General features: G+C 47.2%; 1 protein-coding gene across 3 annotated transcripts in view; it reads left to right on the top strand.

The window, feature by feature from the left end:
* FANCI (FA complementation group I) overlaps window positions 1-16,131 on the top strand; it is a 297,155-nt gene that overhangs the window by 239,146 nt on the left and 41,878 nt on the right. For all 3 annotated transcript variants that reach the window (XM_063925787.1, XM_063925788.1, XM_063925786.1), the window contains exons 29-31: window positions 9,400-9,527; window positions 10,268-10,336; window positions 10,906-10,999. In XM_063925787.1, coding sequence (XP_063781857.1) covers window positions 9,400-9,527; window positions 10,268-10,336; window positions 10,906-10,999 — 291 coding nt within the window. The remainder of the gene's footprint in view (window positions 1-9,399; window positions 9,528-10,267; window positions 10,337-10,905; window positions 11,000-16,131) is intronic.

The following is a 16,131-nucleotide window of genomic DNA, read 5'->3' as shown; positions in this document are numbered from 1 at the left end:
AAAAAAGGTATGCCATTGTGGAAAAGGAGGCTTTGGCCATTAAGTGGGCACTTGATACCTTGAGATATTACCTCTTGGGTAGACAATTCAGACTAGTGACAGATCATGCCCCTTTAACTAGATGGTTTCCAGTGTTGCAGGATTTTAAGTTTACTGTCGAACATAGACCGGGTACACAATTGGCCAACGCAGATGCATTGTCCCGCATCTTCTGTTTGGGGGCAACAAGTGTTCCGGCCCCTAGGTCGAAACAGGGGAGGGGGATATGTGACAAGAACACTGGGATAGTGTTTGTGGGCAGGTATGTTTGTCCCAGGTTCTTGTCTTACATGTTTTAGAAAATGAAAACTTCTAGGAAAATGTTTGTTTTGTTAGAACCTTTTCAGTTTGCTGGAAAAGCTGGATAAGGGCCCTGAGAGAGAGATAGGGCGAGTTCCAGACATTGGGCCCAGTTCGGATCTTTGGCCTCACAGAGGGCTAATCAGGGCTTTCAGCTGTGCAAGAGCCTTATAGGGCTTCTAGCCTGATTAATGTGTGCAGACTGCCTGGGAAGACTGCAGGATCTCTGTGAGAGAAACACCCTTCCTGATACAAGTGAGCTATACAGTGTTTACTGGAGAACTCTGTGTTTTTGTTTAGTGATAGTTAGGAACATCTTGTGTTTAGTTAGTGCCGGACAGGCAAGGTATTTTCTTTTGGTGTTTGTTTTATTTTCTGTATAATAAAACTGTCTGGGGCCAGTTGTACCACAAACTGGACTTGTGTGATTCCTCAGCTGCTGCGTGCTGCCATTTACCCCAGGAAACGGCACCTTGTACCCTTACAGTGTTACAACTGTATATAAACTTAGTAAGACTTAAAAATAAAGTTTAATTCTTCATGAAATGGTGTTCTTCTCTCTAGCCAGCAACCTGTTGAATTTCTTCCTAGAACCTTCTGGCACCTTCTCTTCATTTGATCCAACAAATGGAAATGAAGTGTCTGCAGATGGAGCCACGCTAGTGAGCGCCTTTGTTTGGTAAGGCGCGCGTGCCCCATTCACTTGAATGGAGAGGGTCTCTATCCGGGCGCGCGCGCCCAGACAGAGATGCTCTGAATGCGAAGCATCTATGTGCACTCCACGCCAGGAGTGCACGTTTGCAATGGGGCGGCTATAGATAAGAGCGGCTCCATCTGTACGCCCTTCTTATTTTCCTACTCTACGACCTCTCCTCTTGATCCTATACCAGGCCTGTGGCTCTCTAGCTGATGTGAAACTACACATTCCAGCATTCCCTGCCACAGTTTTAGCATACTACAATAGCAAAATTGTGGCAGGGCATGCTGGGACTTTCACAACTGCTAGCGAGCCACAGTTTGGCCATGCCTGTCCTATACCGTCACAAGTCAACCCTGTTTATCCATAATCTCTCTACTGGATCTTCCATCATTCTTTAAGCATGCATATATTATATCTATTCATAAAAAACACAATTCTGACCCGAACACTCTGAAATGACTGTCCCATCTCAGCTCCCATGCCCCTCTCCATGCTGCTTGAGAGACTTTCCTATACTCACATCACACACTTTATTGCTTCACATCCTAAAGGACCCACTTCAGTTCCACTTTTGTTGTCAGCACTCTAGAGGGACTACAATATATAAGGTGGTCAGTATTTGATCACTGGCCATTACTCACTTCATTCTCCTGGGCCTCTCTGCTGCATTTGTCACTGTGGGCCTGATTCTCAGTTGGGAGCAAAAGCATAAAAAGATCAACTAACTGTGCACCTTGGCAAAACCATGCTGCACTGCAGGTGGGGGAGATATAAAATATGCAGAGATTTAGATATGGAAGGGGTGCGTCCAAACTCAAATCTAAATTGCAGTGTAAAAGTAATGCTTCCCAGCACATAGGCGTCACTAGGAGCGGTGTATGCCGCACCCGGGTGTCACCCTCCGGTGTGTGACACCAAAATGCAGACTCCAACTCAGTGACAGGAGCCTGGTGCTGCACTGCAACATTACACCCTGTCACAGTGCAGGAGCCAGCAGGGTGCAACCAGATGAGTCTCCAGGGGCATCCCAGTTTCTCTGGGAAATGCCGCCCCTTTTTGGTTGCATGTGTCAGAGGGAGGGGGGTCTTGATGCCCCTGGTCCAGCAATGTGTAGGCTACATGCAAAAGCAACCAGTATTTACAGTGCATGCAAAAACAATAAAGGAATTTGCACCCCATGTACTGCAGCAGTGTTTGTTCCAGATACAAACTTGCCTGCTTTTTGTGCCCTGATATCTCCCATATTGATTTCTGCAATGATATTCTCACTGGTCTTCCTCTACCCAGACTTTCACAGCTACGATCTGTCTGAATACTTCAGCTAGACTGATTTCTCTAACGTCCTAGGGGATGCTGGGGACTCCGTAAGGACCATGGGGAATAGACGGGCTCCGCAGGAGACAGGGCACTTTAAGAAAGAATTTGGATACTGGTGTGCTCTGGCTCCTCCCTCTATGTCCCTCCTCCAGACCTCAGTTTGAATCTGTGCCCGGACGAGCTGGGTGCTACTTAGTGAGCTCTCATGAGCTTGCTATAAAAGAAAGTATTTTGTTAGGTTTTTTTATTTTCAGAGAGATCTGCTGGCAACAGACTCTCTGCTACGTGGGACTGAGGGGAGAGAAGCAGCCCTACTCACTGAAGATAGGTCCTGCTTCTTAGGATACTGGACACCATTAGCTCCAGAGGGATCGTACACAGGATCTCACCCTTTGTCGTCCGATCCCGGAGCCGCGCCGACGTCCCCCTCGCAGAGCCGGAAGACAGAAGCCGGTGACAGAAGCAAGAAGACTTCGAAATCGGCGGCAGAAGACTCCAGTCTTCATACTGAGGTAGCGCACAGCACTGCAGCTGTGCGCCATTGCTCCCACGCTACACCCACATACTCCGGTCACTGTAGGGTGCAGGGCGCAGGGGGGGGCGCCCTGGGCAGCAATTAGAGACCTCTTGGCAAAAGTGGGCATATATACAGTTGGGCACTGTATATATGCATGGGCCCCCGCCATATTTTTACACAGAAACGCGGGACAGAAGGCCGCCGCTGAGGGGGCGGGGCTTCTTCCTCAGCACTCACCAGCGCCATTTTCTCTCCACAGCTCCGCTGAGAGGAAGCTCCCCAGGCTCTCCCCTGCAGAAACACGGTAGAAGAGGGTAAAAAGAGAGGGGGGGGCACATAAATTAGGCGCAAAAACAGTTTATACAGCAGCTACTGGGTTAACACTAAGTTACTGTGTGATTCCTGGGACATATAGCGCTGGGGTGTGTGCTGGCATACTCTCTCTCTGTCTCTCCAAAAGGCCTTGTGGGGGAACGGTCTTCAAAAAGAGCATCCCCTGTGTGTGTGGTGTGACGGTACGCTTGTGTCGGCATGTTTGACGAGGAAGGCTTTGTGGAAGCAGAGCGGGAACAAATGAATGGGGTCGCTGCCGACGGCGCCGACACCCGATTGGATGGATATGTGGAAGGTTTTAAATGATAATGTTACTTCCTTGCATAAAAGGTTGGATAAAGCTGAAGCCTTAGGACAGCCGGGGTCTCAGTCCATGCCTGATCCTATGTCACAGAGGCCGTCAGGGTCTCAGAAGCGCCCACTATCCCAAATTGTTGACACAGATATCGACACGGATTCTGACTCCAGTGTCGATTGCGATGATGCAAAGTTACAGCCTAAATTGGCTAAAGCCATCCGTTATATGATTATAGCAATGAAGGATGTGTTGCACATCACAGAGGAAACCCCAGTCCCTGACAAGAGGGTTTATATGTATGGGGAAAAAAGGCAAGAAGTTACCTTTCCCCCTTCACATGAGCTAAATGAGTTATGTGAAAAGGCTTGGGAATCTCCAGATAAAAAACTGCACATTTCCAAACGGATGCTTATGGCGTACCCTTTCCCGCCAATGGACAGGTTACGCTGGGAATCCTCCCCTAGGGTTGACAAAGCTTTAACACGCTTATCCATGAGGGTAGCCCTGCCGTCACAGGATACGGCCACCCTAAAAGATGCTGCGGATAGAAAGCAGGAGGGTACCCTGAAGTCCATTTATACACATTCAGGTACCTTACTAAGGCCGGCGATTGCGTCGGCCTGGATGTGTAGTGCTGTAGCAGCATGGACAGATACCTTATCTGAGGAACTTGATACCTTGGATAAGGATACTATATTGCTGACCCTGGGGCATATAAAAGACGCTGTCCTGTATATGAGAGATGCTCAAAGAGACATTAGCCTACTAGGCTCTAGAATAAATGCAATGTCGATTTCTGCCAGAAGGGTCCTGTGGACTCGGCAATGGACAGGCGATGCCGACTCAAAAAGGCACATGGAGGTTTTACCTTACAAGGGTGAGGAGTTGTTTGGGGAGGGTCTCTCAGACCTGGTCTCCACAGCTACGGCTGGAAAGTCAATTTTTTTGCCATATGGTCCCTCACAACCTAAGAAAGCACCGTATTACCAGATGCAGTCCTTTCGATCACAAAAAGGCAAGAAAGTCTGAGGTGCGTCCTTTCTTGCCAGAGACAGGGGTAGAGGAAAGAAGCTGCACAGCACAGCTAGTTCCCAGGAACAGAAGTCCTCCCCGGCTTCCACTAAATCCACCGCATGACGCTGGGGCTCCACAGGCGGAGCTAGGACCGGTGGGGGCGCGTCTCCGAAATTTCAGCCACAAGTGGGTTCACTCCCAGGTGGATCCCTGGGCTATAGAGATTGTGTCTCAGGGATACAAGCTGGAATTCGAAGAGATGCCCCCTCACCGTTACCTCAAATCGGCCCTGCCAGCTTCCCCCTTAGAGAGGGAAATAGTGTTAGCTGCAATTCACAAATTGTATCTTCAGCAGGTGGTGGTCAAGGTTCCCCTCCTTCAACAAGGAAGGGGTTACTATTCGACCATGTTTGTGGTACCGAAACCGGAAGGTTCGGTCAGACCCATATTGAATTTAAAATCCCTGAACATATACCTGAAAAGGTTCAAGTTCAAGATGGAATCGCTCAGAGCGGTCATCGCAAGCCTGGAAGGGGGGGATTTTATGATGTCTCTGGACATAAAGGATGCTTACCTTCATGTCCCCATTTATCCACCTCATCAGGAGTACCTCAGATTTGTGGTACAGGATTGTCATTACCAATTCCAGACGTTGCCGTTTGGTCTCTCCACGGCACCGAGAATATTTACCAAGGTAATGGCAGAAATGATGGTGCTCCTGCGACGGCAAGGAGTCACAATTATCCCATACTTGGACGATCTCCTCATAAAGGCGAGGTCCAGAGAGCAGTTGCTGATCAGCGTAGCACGCTCTCGGGAAGTGTTACAACAGCACGGCTGGATTCTAAATATTCCAAAGTCGCAGTTGATTTCTACGACTCATCTGCCCTTCCTGGGCATGATTCTTGACACAGGCCAGAAGAGGGTTTATCTCCCGATGGAGAAGGCTCAGGAGCACATGACACTGGTCAGAGACCTATTAAAACCAAAACAGGTGTCGGTGCATCACTGCACGCGAGTCCTGGGAAAGATGGTGGCATCATACGAGACCATTCCCTTCGGCAGGTTCCATGCGAGGACCTTTCAATGGGATCTGTTGGACAAGTGGTCCGTATCACATCTACAAATGCATCGGCTGGTCACCCTATCCCCCAGGGCCAGGGTGTCTCTCCTGTGGTGGCTGCAGAGTGCTCACCTTCTCGAGGGCCGCAGATTCGGCATTCAGGACTGGGTCTTGGTGACCACGGACGCAAACCTCCGAGGGTGGGGAGCAGTCACACAGGGAAGAAATTTCCAAGGTCTGTGGTCAAGTCAGGAGACTTGCCTTCACATCAATATCCTGGAACTAAGGGCCATATACAACGCCCTACGTCAAGCGGAGACCCTGCTTCGCGACCGGTCGGTGCTGATTCAGTCAGACAACATCACAGCAGTGGCTCATGTAAACCGCCAAGGCGGCACAAGGAGCAGGGTGGCGATGGCGGAAGCCACCAGAATTCTTCGCTGGGCGGAGAATCACGTCAGAGCACTGTCAGCAGTGTTCATTCCGGGAGTGGACAACTGGGAAGCAGACTTCCTCAGCAGGCACGACCTCCACCTGGGAGAGTGGGGACTTCATCAAGAAGTCTTCACGCAGATTGCAAATCGGTGGGAACCGCCACAAGTAGACATGATGGCATCCCGCCTCAACAAAAAGCTAAAGAGGTATTGCGCCAGGTCAAGAGACCCTCAGGCGATAGCTGTAGACGCACTAGTGACACCGCGGGTGTTTCAGTTGGTCTATGTATTTCCTCCTCTTCCTCTCATACCCAAGGTGCTGAGAATCATAAGAAGAAGAGGAGTGAGAACAATACTCATTGTTCCGGATTGGCCAAGAAGGACTTGGTATCCAGAGCTGCAAGAAATGCTCACAGAGGACCCATGGCCTCTGCCTCTAAGACAGGACTTGTTGCAACAGGGACCCTGTCTGTTCCAAAACTTACCGCGGCTGCGTTTGACGGCATGGCGGTTGAACGCCGGATCCAAAAGGCATTCCGGATGAGGTTATTCCTACGCTGATAAAGGCTAGGAAGGACGTGACGGCTAAACATTATCACCGTATATGGCGAAAATATGTTGCTTGGTGTGAGGCCAGGAATGCCCCTACGGAGGAATTCCAGCTGGGCCGTTTCCTTCATTTCCTACAGTCGGGAGTGACTTTGGGCTTAAAATTGGGTTCCATTAAGGTCCGGATTTCGGCCCTATCCATTTTCTTTCAAAAAGAACTGGCTTCTCTACCTGAAGTTCAGACGTTTGTAAAGGGAGTGCTGCATATTCAGCCCCCTTTTGTGCCTCCAGTGGCACCTTGGGATCTTAACGTGGTGTTGAGTTTCCTGAAGTCACACTAGTTTGAGCCACTTTAAACCGTGGAATTAAAATTTCTCACGTGGAAGGTGGTCATGCTATTAGCCTTGGCTTCAGCTAGGCGTGTGTCAGAATTAGCGGCTTTGTCACATAAAAGCCCCTATCTGGTTTTCCATATGGACAGGGCAGAATTGCGGACCCGTCCGCAATTTCTGCCAAAAGTGGTGTCATTTTTTCATATGAACCAACCTATTGTGGTGCCTGTGGCTACTCGTGACTTGGAGGATTCCGAGTTACTAGATGTGGTCAGGGCTTTGAAGGTTTATGTAGCCAGAACGGCTAGAGTCAGGAAAACTGAGTCGCTGTTTATCCTGTATGCACCCAACAAGCTGGGTGCTCCAGCTTCAAAGCAAACTATTGCTCGCTGGATCTGTAACACGATTCAGCAGGCTCATTCTGCGGCTGGATTGCCGCTGCCAAAATCAGTAAAAGCCCATTCCACAAAGAAGGTGGGCTCTTCTTGGGCGGCTGCCCGAGGGGTCTTGGCATTACAGCTTTGCCGAGCAGCTACTTGGTCGGGTTCAAACACTTTTGCAAAGTTCTACAAGTTTGATACCTTGGCTGAGGAGGACCTTGTGTTTGCTCATTCGGTGCTGCAGAGTCATCCGCACTCTCCCGCCCGTTTGGGAGCTTTGGTATAATCCCCATGGTCCTTACGGAGTCCCCAGCATCCACTAGGACGTTATAGAAAATAAGATTTTACTTACCGGTAAATCTATTTCTCGTAGTCCGTAGTGGATGCTGTGCGCCCGTCCCAAGTGCGGACTGCTTCTGCAATGCTTGTATATAGTTATTGCTTACATAAGGGTTATGTTAGAGTTGCATCAGGGTTGATCTGATGCTCTGTTGTTGTTCATACTGTTAACTGGGTAAGTTTATCACAAGTTATACGGTGTGATTGGTGTGGCTGGTATGAATCTTGCCCTGGATTCCAAAATCCTTTCCTTGTACTGTCAGCTCTTCCGGGCACAGTTTCTCTAACTGAGGTCTGGAGGAGGGACATAGAGGGAGGAGCCAGAGCACACCAGTATCCAAATTCTTTCTTAAAGTGCCCTGTCTCCAGCGGAGCCCGTCTATTCCCCATGGTCCTTACGGAGTCCCCAGCATCCACTACGGACTACGAGAAATAGATTTACCGGTAAGTAAAATCTTATTTTTCTTTTTCTGCTACGCCTCTATCAGTCCCTACGTTGTATTTTAATTAATTCAATATAAAATACTCCTTAAATTAAAGGCTATCCACCAAACGACACCAACATACATCTCTGGTTATTTCATAATCTCTCCCAACTAGATCCCTTCACTCTGCAACTTCTACACCTCATTACCTGCTCTCATTCAGTGATACAGGAGTTTTTTTTGGTACAAGACTGACTTCTAGCCTCACTGGGGGATATCCTATTATCCGCGATCCGTTTTTTCGCCTGGTGAAAACGGCAGGATATCAAGATTAATGACCGATGGCCATTGTCGCAGTATCCTATTACAGCCCATTTTCATTGGGCAAAAACGGACCTGAGGTCGCGTGATAAAAAACCTGTTATCAGGGATAAGTCCTCGATCCCATGTGATATCGCTGATCCGGCAGCCGCTTATCTTGGATTATGCTTCAGCGATAAATGCCGACATCAGGGGGAGCAGCCCCGCATCGGGGCTAATAGGATAGTCCCCGGCGATACAATTAACCGCGGCCATTGTATGCCTGATAATTCACCCATTCATGTAAAATCCTGATCCTCTCACATAACCTCCATAAGTTGTTGTATTTAATTGCTTTCCCTCTACACAGTCCACACACACTGTAGATTCACCCAACCCTCTGACACCAAGCCAACATTGCCGTGTGATTGGATCATATAGTGCATTGAAAATCTTTTACCGTTGTTATCTGGCTGGATCATATGTAACACTGGACATCATGTACAGTGGTGAATTTCCCATTAGGAACATGAGAACATGAGGCACGTGTCTAGGGGTGGCATTTGGATGCTTGTATTTGTACTGTCAGCCTAAGAAGTATCAGTAACTGCAAAATATTTTCACTGTACTGTACAATACGCCATCTTGAGTGGAGTGAAAACGGATAGGACATACTATCCCTGTAAGCTGTCCTACCAAATAAATATGTATACAAAATTAAAAATGTGATAGTGGCTTTTACTTTTTCACTCCCTCACTCCGGTAAACACGATATGTGTCTCTATAATACATCTCCCCCTATGTCTTAGAGGACAGGGCGAAGTGTGGCAGCACCAGTGTTATGAAAGGAAAAGACAAATGAATGCCAGGGAGTCAGATTGAGACTCATATTGAGAAGGTGCAGCGTCTCCCAACAACACGAGTTATGAGACGCTATGCTCAAACCAATGCCAAGTCAAATACACATTATGTGAAACAAAAAGATTCATACTTGCATACACGTTGTGTGTGTCAGTAAGTGGGACATAAGTTTAATGCTGATTTACCTTCTTTCCATAGATGATGTCCAGTTCTGTAAAGGAATAATGACTCTTCTGTTTAGTATGCATTCTCTATTCAAGAGCCCAGTTAGTCTGCTCCGGGAGCTTTGCCAGGACATCCACGGGCACCTCGGTGACATCGATCAGGTAAATGATACAGGTCTAGCTTTCTATATAACAAAGTGTGTACTGCCATCTAGAATAACTAAGGCACACCTATATTTATTCCATGATGTCCACAGGTCCTTTTTCTTATGAAAAGCTTTTACACTCATACAGATATTCTCCTCTCTGCCGGTATGTTTGTTAAAATAAAAACACAATGTACAGAAATCTATACATGTATACAGAAATACTATTTCCTCTCCGTATATGATCACTATACCAGCTTTAGGCAACAAACGCTGAGGTTATATAGTGATACATAGGGCTGTAAGGCTCTAGTTACACCTTTAATGCCTCATGTTTAGTAAGTAGACCATGAATAAGCAATAGTTTGGAGTGACCAAGTCAAAGTGTAGACCCCAATGCCTTTGAGGAGATGTGCATGAACAAATGTCCAAAGGATGTGAGGTGGACATGTTCAATGTACCGCAAATATAAGTAACAGCCTGGTAGCTATACCACAATTGATTGCTGCTAATGCTGGTTGTACAAGGTACTGATTCCATGGGTGTACTTACACATTTTCCATGTAGACATATATTTTTATTTAACAATGTCCTTTATATATGTATTTACAAAGCAACATTGCTACTGGTAATTTTTCAAATGGATCCACTTTCTTTATACCCCATTATTTATACGTAACCATACCCTTACTTGCCGTATCGGAAATGTGATGGTGCAAGAAATATCTGCAAGTGATAAGTGATTTGTCTCTGCAGGACATTGAAGTGGAAAAACAGTCTCACTTTAAAATTGTAAATGTAAAGACTGCAGCCCCTACAGTCACTGTAAGTATCCAGTATAAGATGCACATCCTTCATAGTTTTTATACTATAACAACCAAAATATTCTTATTTTTATATATATATATATATATATATATAATGTGTGTGTGTATCTATTAACAATTGAGTGATCTAGTATTTATATGGTGGGATATATTTACATTTTTATTTACTACCAATCACATTAGTCCCTGCCCCAGTGGAGCTTACAATCTATATTCCCTATCACAGGTACACACACTAAGGTTCATTTTTGTTGAGATCCAATTAACCTACCAGTATATTTTGGATTGTGGGAGAAAACCCACACAAGGACAAGGAGAATATGCAAACTCCTCATACCTAGGGCCACGGTGGGAATCGAACTCAAGACCTCATTGATGTGAGGCAGTAATGCTAACCATACATGCTGGCCAAATATGAGCTTTTGTACAGATAAACCTACTGTGAGAAATAGTCATTTCAGTTTCTGTATCATTCTTTGGATTTTATAAATTACACACACACATGAAATAGAAGATAACACTAAATCACAACTAAGGTATGTCCCCCACTTTTTCTTCCCCCTTTAGCTTTTGGTTTTCGGCCAAGCTACAAAGGTGCTGGATGAGGTGGACTGGCTGATCACAAAGCTAAAAACCCACCTTGGCTCAGAGAAGGGAAACGGTAAGAGGATTAGGAGTGTAATGTGGTCAATAATTTTTTATTTTTTTTATTTCAATGAAGAGAAATGTAATTTCTGCAGCGGGGTACACTGGTATCCCACAGGGAATAACATCAGGGTGTAGAGTTGGATCTTGATCCAAGGCACCAACAGGCTAGAGCTTTGACTGTTCCCAGGATGTACTGCACTGCCTCCTCTATAGCTCCGCCTCCGGGCACTGGAGCTAAGTTTGTAAGTTGGTGCCTGCATAGCAGGTCACTAACAGGGGATGCTGCGCTAGGCAGCCCTGAAAATAGCTTTTTAAGAAGACTTCAAGGGCCGCAGCACTTTCTATGTCATTCTGACTTGCTGTGCTGTGGCTCCATCACCTCCCCAGCAGCGCTGCATACTCCCACAGCCTGGTTCCCGGGTACTTGCAGCGGAGGCGCACCGGACTTCAGGCACACGCCGCTGACGCTCTCCTGGATCGCATAGCTGCACATCAGGTAGGAGGTAAGAGCTGCCGAAAATCGTGGTCGCTGGCGTGGACACTGTACTGCACAGGGACCCCACTATATCCACCAGGGCAGGGAGCACAGGTTGGATTTTCTAAAATCCGTTTAATAGAGGCTCCATAGTACGCTGTGGTGAGGCCCAGCATAGGGGAAAAGGCGCTGACCTGTAGCCCCTCCCCCAGCTCCGGGCGCCATCTACAGCAGATGTTCCCGCCCTGGAGCTGCATCTCACTCTCCCTCACTCCCTGACAGAGATTTTGGTGCCATCTTCACTACTAGCTGGGCTGATCTCCAGGACTGCAAGGCTGTCTCCTCTGTAAATCTGCCTGTCTCATCAGCGCTGTGCATTTACAGGCACTTAAGTATTCTACATGTAATTTTAGACAGTGTTGGTTAAAAACAAGTGCACTGCTATCTGAATATTTAGTACAAGTATTCTGTGATATACATCCAGTATCTACTGTGCATTGTTATAGCTATACGTATACATATTTATATGTAGCCTTACCAGTCCAGTGCAGCTTTATTGTTTATATGTAATAACTTCAGCATTGTACCTGTGATTGAGTGTGCCTGGAGCTGTTGTGTGGGATTCCATTCTCCTATATCACATATTGCAACCACTATATTCTGTATCCTGAGGGCCCAAGTGCGTCAGGGTCCCATATATATATATATATATATATATAAAATATACCTATATATACAAATATATATATATATATATATATATACACATACATATAGTGTTACACAGCATATACGATTGGGCATTTTTACGGTGTGTTTCGGTCACCTCATACCGCTTAAATGCTCTGTTTCGTGTACTATGTTTACTGTCACATAACATGTTTTTTTTTTCTCCAGGTATTATGTTTGTCTGGCTATATTGTACTGTTACGCCCTAAAGCTACATTCCTTATAATGTCTGCTACACAGGGCGGGAAATCCGCGGACACTTCTGCATCCTGCAGTACTGGTACCACGGAATTACCTGAGGGGAAGTTTTAGCTGCTGGTTCAGGTGCTGAGTGCCATACACCCAGTCAACCTGCAGCACCTGTGGCCAATCTGGACCCACCTTGGGCAGCGTTCTCAAGTCTGCTGACTACACTTGTGACAAGTCTTACGCCCCCTGTGGGGCCTCCTGTGCCATTGCAGCCACATATTGTCCCTGTAGTTAATCCGCCCTGGGCGGATACTCTGTCTACCCAATTACAACAATTAAATCAATCTTTGGTTAGACAAAAGTCTAAGCCACGCTCCTCTGGGACCAAGGGGTCATCTAAGCGGGCCATTTCTTCCTCACAATCCACTAATATTTCGGATAATTCTTCCGATATGGATGGGAAATATACTGATCCGTCAGACACTGATACAGTTGCTTCTGACGAGGAATCTACAACCCAGGTTGATGTTCCTGACCTAGTGGATGCTATGAAGCTGATTCCAAATTGATGATGAGATCGATCCCACTACTGCGTCTAAGAAACCTGATAAGTTCAAACGTCAGAAGGTTGCTAAAGCATTCTTACGACATTCTGACCATTTAATTGACAGTGCGTCAGGAATCCTGGTCGTCTCCGGGAAAGAAATTTTCCTTGTCTAAAAAGATGCTAGTTTGTTATCCTATCCCTGCGGAGTTGAGTAACAAGTGGGAAACTCCACCGCTGGTGGACTCTCATGTCGCCTGTCTTGCGGTGTCATCTACTCTGCCTGTCACCACTGTCACCTCACTGAAGGAACTGACGGATAAGAGTGTGGAGGGATGCCTGAAGTCTATTTACTCCCTTCAGGCAATTGAGGATGAGCTGCCTCAGGATTTCTCTGACACTACCAGACAATATCTGTCTTATATTACCACAGCCTCCCACTATATTCAGGAGGCTGCCTCTGATGCAGGTGTAATGGCGGCCAAGGCATCTACTACGTCTATCTTGGCTCGTCGAATTATGTGGTTGAGGTCCTGGAAGGTGGACCTGGACTCCAAAAAGACCTTGGAGGTGCTCCCTTTTAATGGAGACATCCTATTTGGGGAGGATCTGAACAAGATTGTAACTGACTTGGCTACTGCCAAGACTGCGTGTCTCCCAAATACTAATCCTTCTGTTCCGAAGGCTAAGAGTACCACCTTTCGTTCATTTCGACCTCCAGGAAAAGCAAAGGATCAGGCGTATCCGCGATAGGCTTGTGCTTCCAAAACCACTAAGCCTAAATCTAAACAATCCTGGGCCACACGTCAGCCTACTTCCAAACAAGAAAAGCCTGCTGCATGACAGGGCGGGCCTCCCCCTGGGGACCCCATGGTGGGAGGCCGACTTCTGCAGTTTGCCCAGGCATGGTTAAAGACCACTTCAGATGCCTAGGTGCAGGAAGTTATCTCTCACGGGTATGCAATCTCTTTCAAGAGACGACCCCCTTGCCAGTTTTGCACAATGGTTATCCCTGTGGATCCGTTAAAGGCGCAAGCTCTACACTTGGTTGTACAATCCCTTCTGGATACAAGAGTGGTAGTGCCGGTACCTCTGTCTCAGAGAGGCAGGGGTTACTATTCGACCCAGTTTCTAGTTCCGAATCCAAAAGGGTCCTTCCGGCCTATACTCAACCTCAAATCATTGAACAAGTTTGTGAGAGTATCCAAATTCCGTATGGAAACTTTGCGCTCTAGAGTGCTGGCCATGGAACCCGAAGACTATATGGTGTCCCTGGACATACAGGATGCTTACCTGCACATACCTATTGCCATGTCGCATCAGCAATGTCTGCGGTTTGCTATTGGCAACCTACATTATCAATTCCAGGCACTGCCTTTTGGATTGGCCACGGCCCCATGGATCTTCACCAAGGTCATGGTCGTGATGACGGCTCTTCTCTGCCATCAGGGTATCAGGATCCTGCCATATCTGAACGACTTGCTGATCCTGGCAAACTCCCAAGAGGTTCTCCTCAGTCATCTGGAACTGACGGTCCAATTCCTACAAGCCCACGGGTGGCTTATCAACTGGAAAAAGTTTTCGCTGGTCCCTGCTCGGAGCATGGTGCACCTAGGGGCAATACTGGACACACACAACCAACAATTGTTTGTCTCCAGAGAAAATTCTGAAACTTCAGGACAGGATCAGATATTTCCTCTCTCGCCCAAGAGTGTCGATACACTCGGCGATGCAAATACTAGGCCTCATTGTGTCGGCTTTCAACATGGTAGAGTACGCTCAATTTCATTTCTGCCCTCTGCAGAGGTTAATTCTTTCCAAGTGGGACGACCTGCCTCATCGGATCAGTTCTCAAATGATCTTGACTCCGGAGGTTCGTCTGTCACTGAGCTGGTGGCTACAGGACCAACAGTTGGGCAGAAGCCATCCCTTCTGTATCTCCAACTGGGTCCTCCTGACAATGAATGCCAGTCTGCAAGGTTGGGGCGCGGTGTTGGAGCAACAATCTCTCCAGGGTCGGTGGACCAGGGAGGAGTCTCTACTCCTGATAAACATTCTGGAATTGCGGGCGGTGCAGAACAGGCCTGTTCAAGTACAATCAGACAACGCCACCACAGTGGCGTACATAAATCATCAAGGCGGCGTTCGAAGCCGCATGGCAATGCTGGGAGTATCAAAAATCCTCCATTGGGTGGAACGCCAGCTACCAGCAATATCGGAAGTGTTCATCCCCGGGGTCCTCAACTGGAAGTGGATTTTCTCAGTCATCAGGACGTTCATGCTGGAGAGTGGAGTCTTCATCCGGAAGTCTTTCAACTCCTAGTGGAAAAGTGGGGCCTACCAGACGTAGACCTGATGGCGTCTCGACACAATCACAAGGTTCCGGTCTGCGGATCAAGGACAAGGGATCCTCAAGCGGCGTTCGTGGACACACTGGCAATTCCATGGAACTTTCGGCTACCATACGTGTTCTTTCCAGTGTTACTCCTGCCCAGAGTACTTCGGAAGTTCAAGCAAGAAAAAGGAATACTAATTCTAGTTGCTCAAGCGTGGCCCAGACAGCATTGGTTCTCAGACCTGCAGGGTCTGTCGATGGAGCATCCTCTTCTACTTCCTCAACGTCCATACCTCCTCATTCAGGGCCCTTGTGTCTATCCGGACCTGGCCAGACTGGCTTTGACGGCGTGGCTCTTGAAGCTTCACTCCTGAGGGCAAAGGGATTCTCTGAGGCAGTTATTCAAACTATGCTGAAGGCCCGCAAACCGGCTTCTGCACGGATTTATTACAGGGTCTGTAATTCTTATTTCACATGGTGTGCTGCTAAGAATTATGATGCCTATTTGTTCAGAATTTGTAGGCTTTTGTCTTTTCTGCAAAAAGGCCTAGATTTAGGCCTTCGTCTTGCCTCCCTCAAGGTTCATATATCTGCCTTGTCGGTGTGGTTTCAGAGGAAAATTGCGTCCATTCCTGACATTCATACTTTCACTCAGGGTGTTTTAAGGATTCAGCCTTCCTATGTCCCTTCTGTGGCTCCATGGAATCTGTCTGTTGTCTTAAATGCCCTGCAAGAGTCTCCATTCGAACCTCTTGATTCTGTGGATCCTAATTGTCTTACACTTAAGGTTGTGTTTTTATTGCCTATTGCCTCTGCTAGGAGGGTGTCAGACTTAGGTGCTTTGTCCTGTCGTCCACCCTTTCTGATTTTTTA

The sequence above is a fragment of the Pseudophryne corroboree genome, chromosome 6 (genome assembly GCF_028390025.1).
Source record: "Pseudophryne corroboree isolate aPseCor3 chromosome 6, aPseCor3.hap2, whole genome shotgun sequence".
NCBI lineage: Eukaryota > Metazoa > Chordata > Amphibia > Anura > Myobatrachidae > Pseudophryne > Pseudophryne corroboree.
This window is presented reverse-complemented; position numbering and strand designations above follow the sequence as displayed.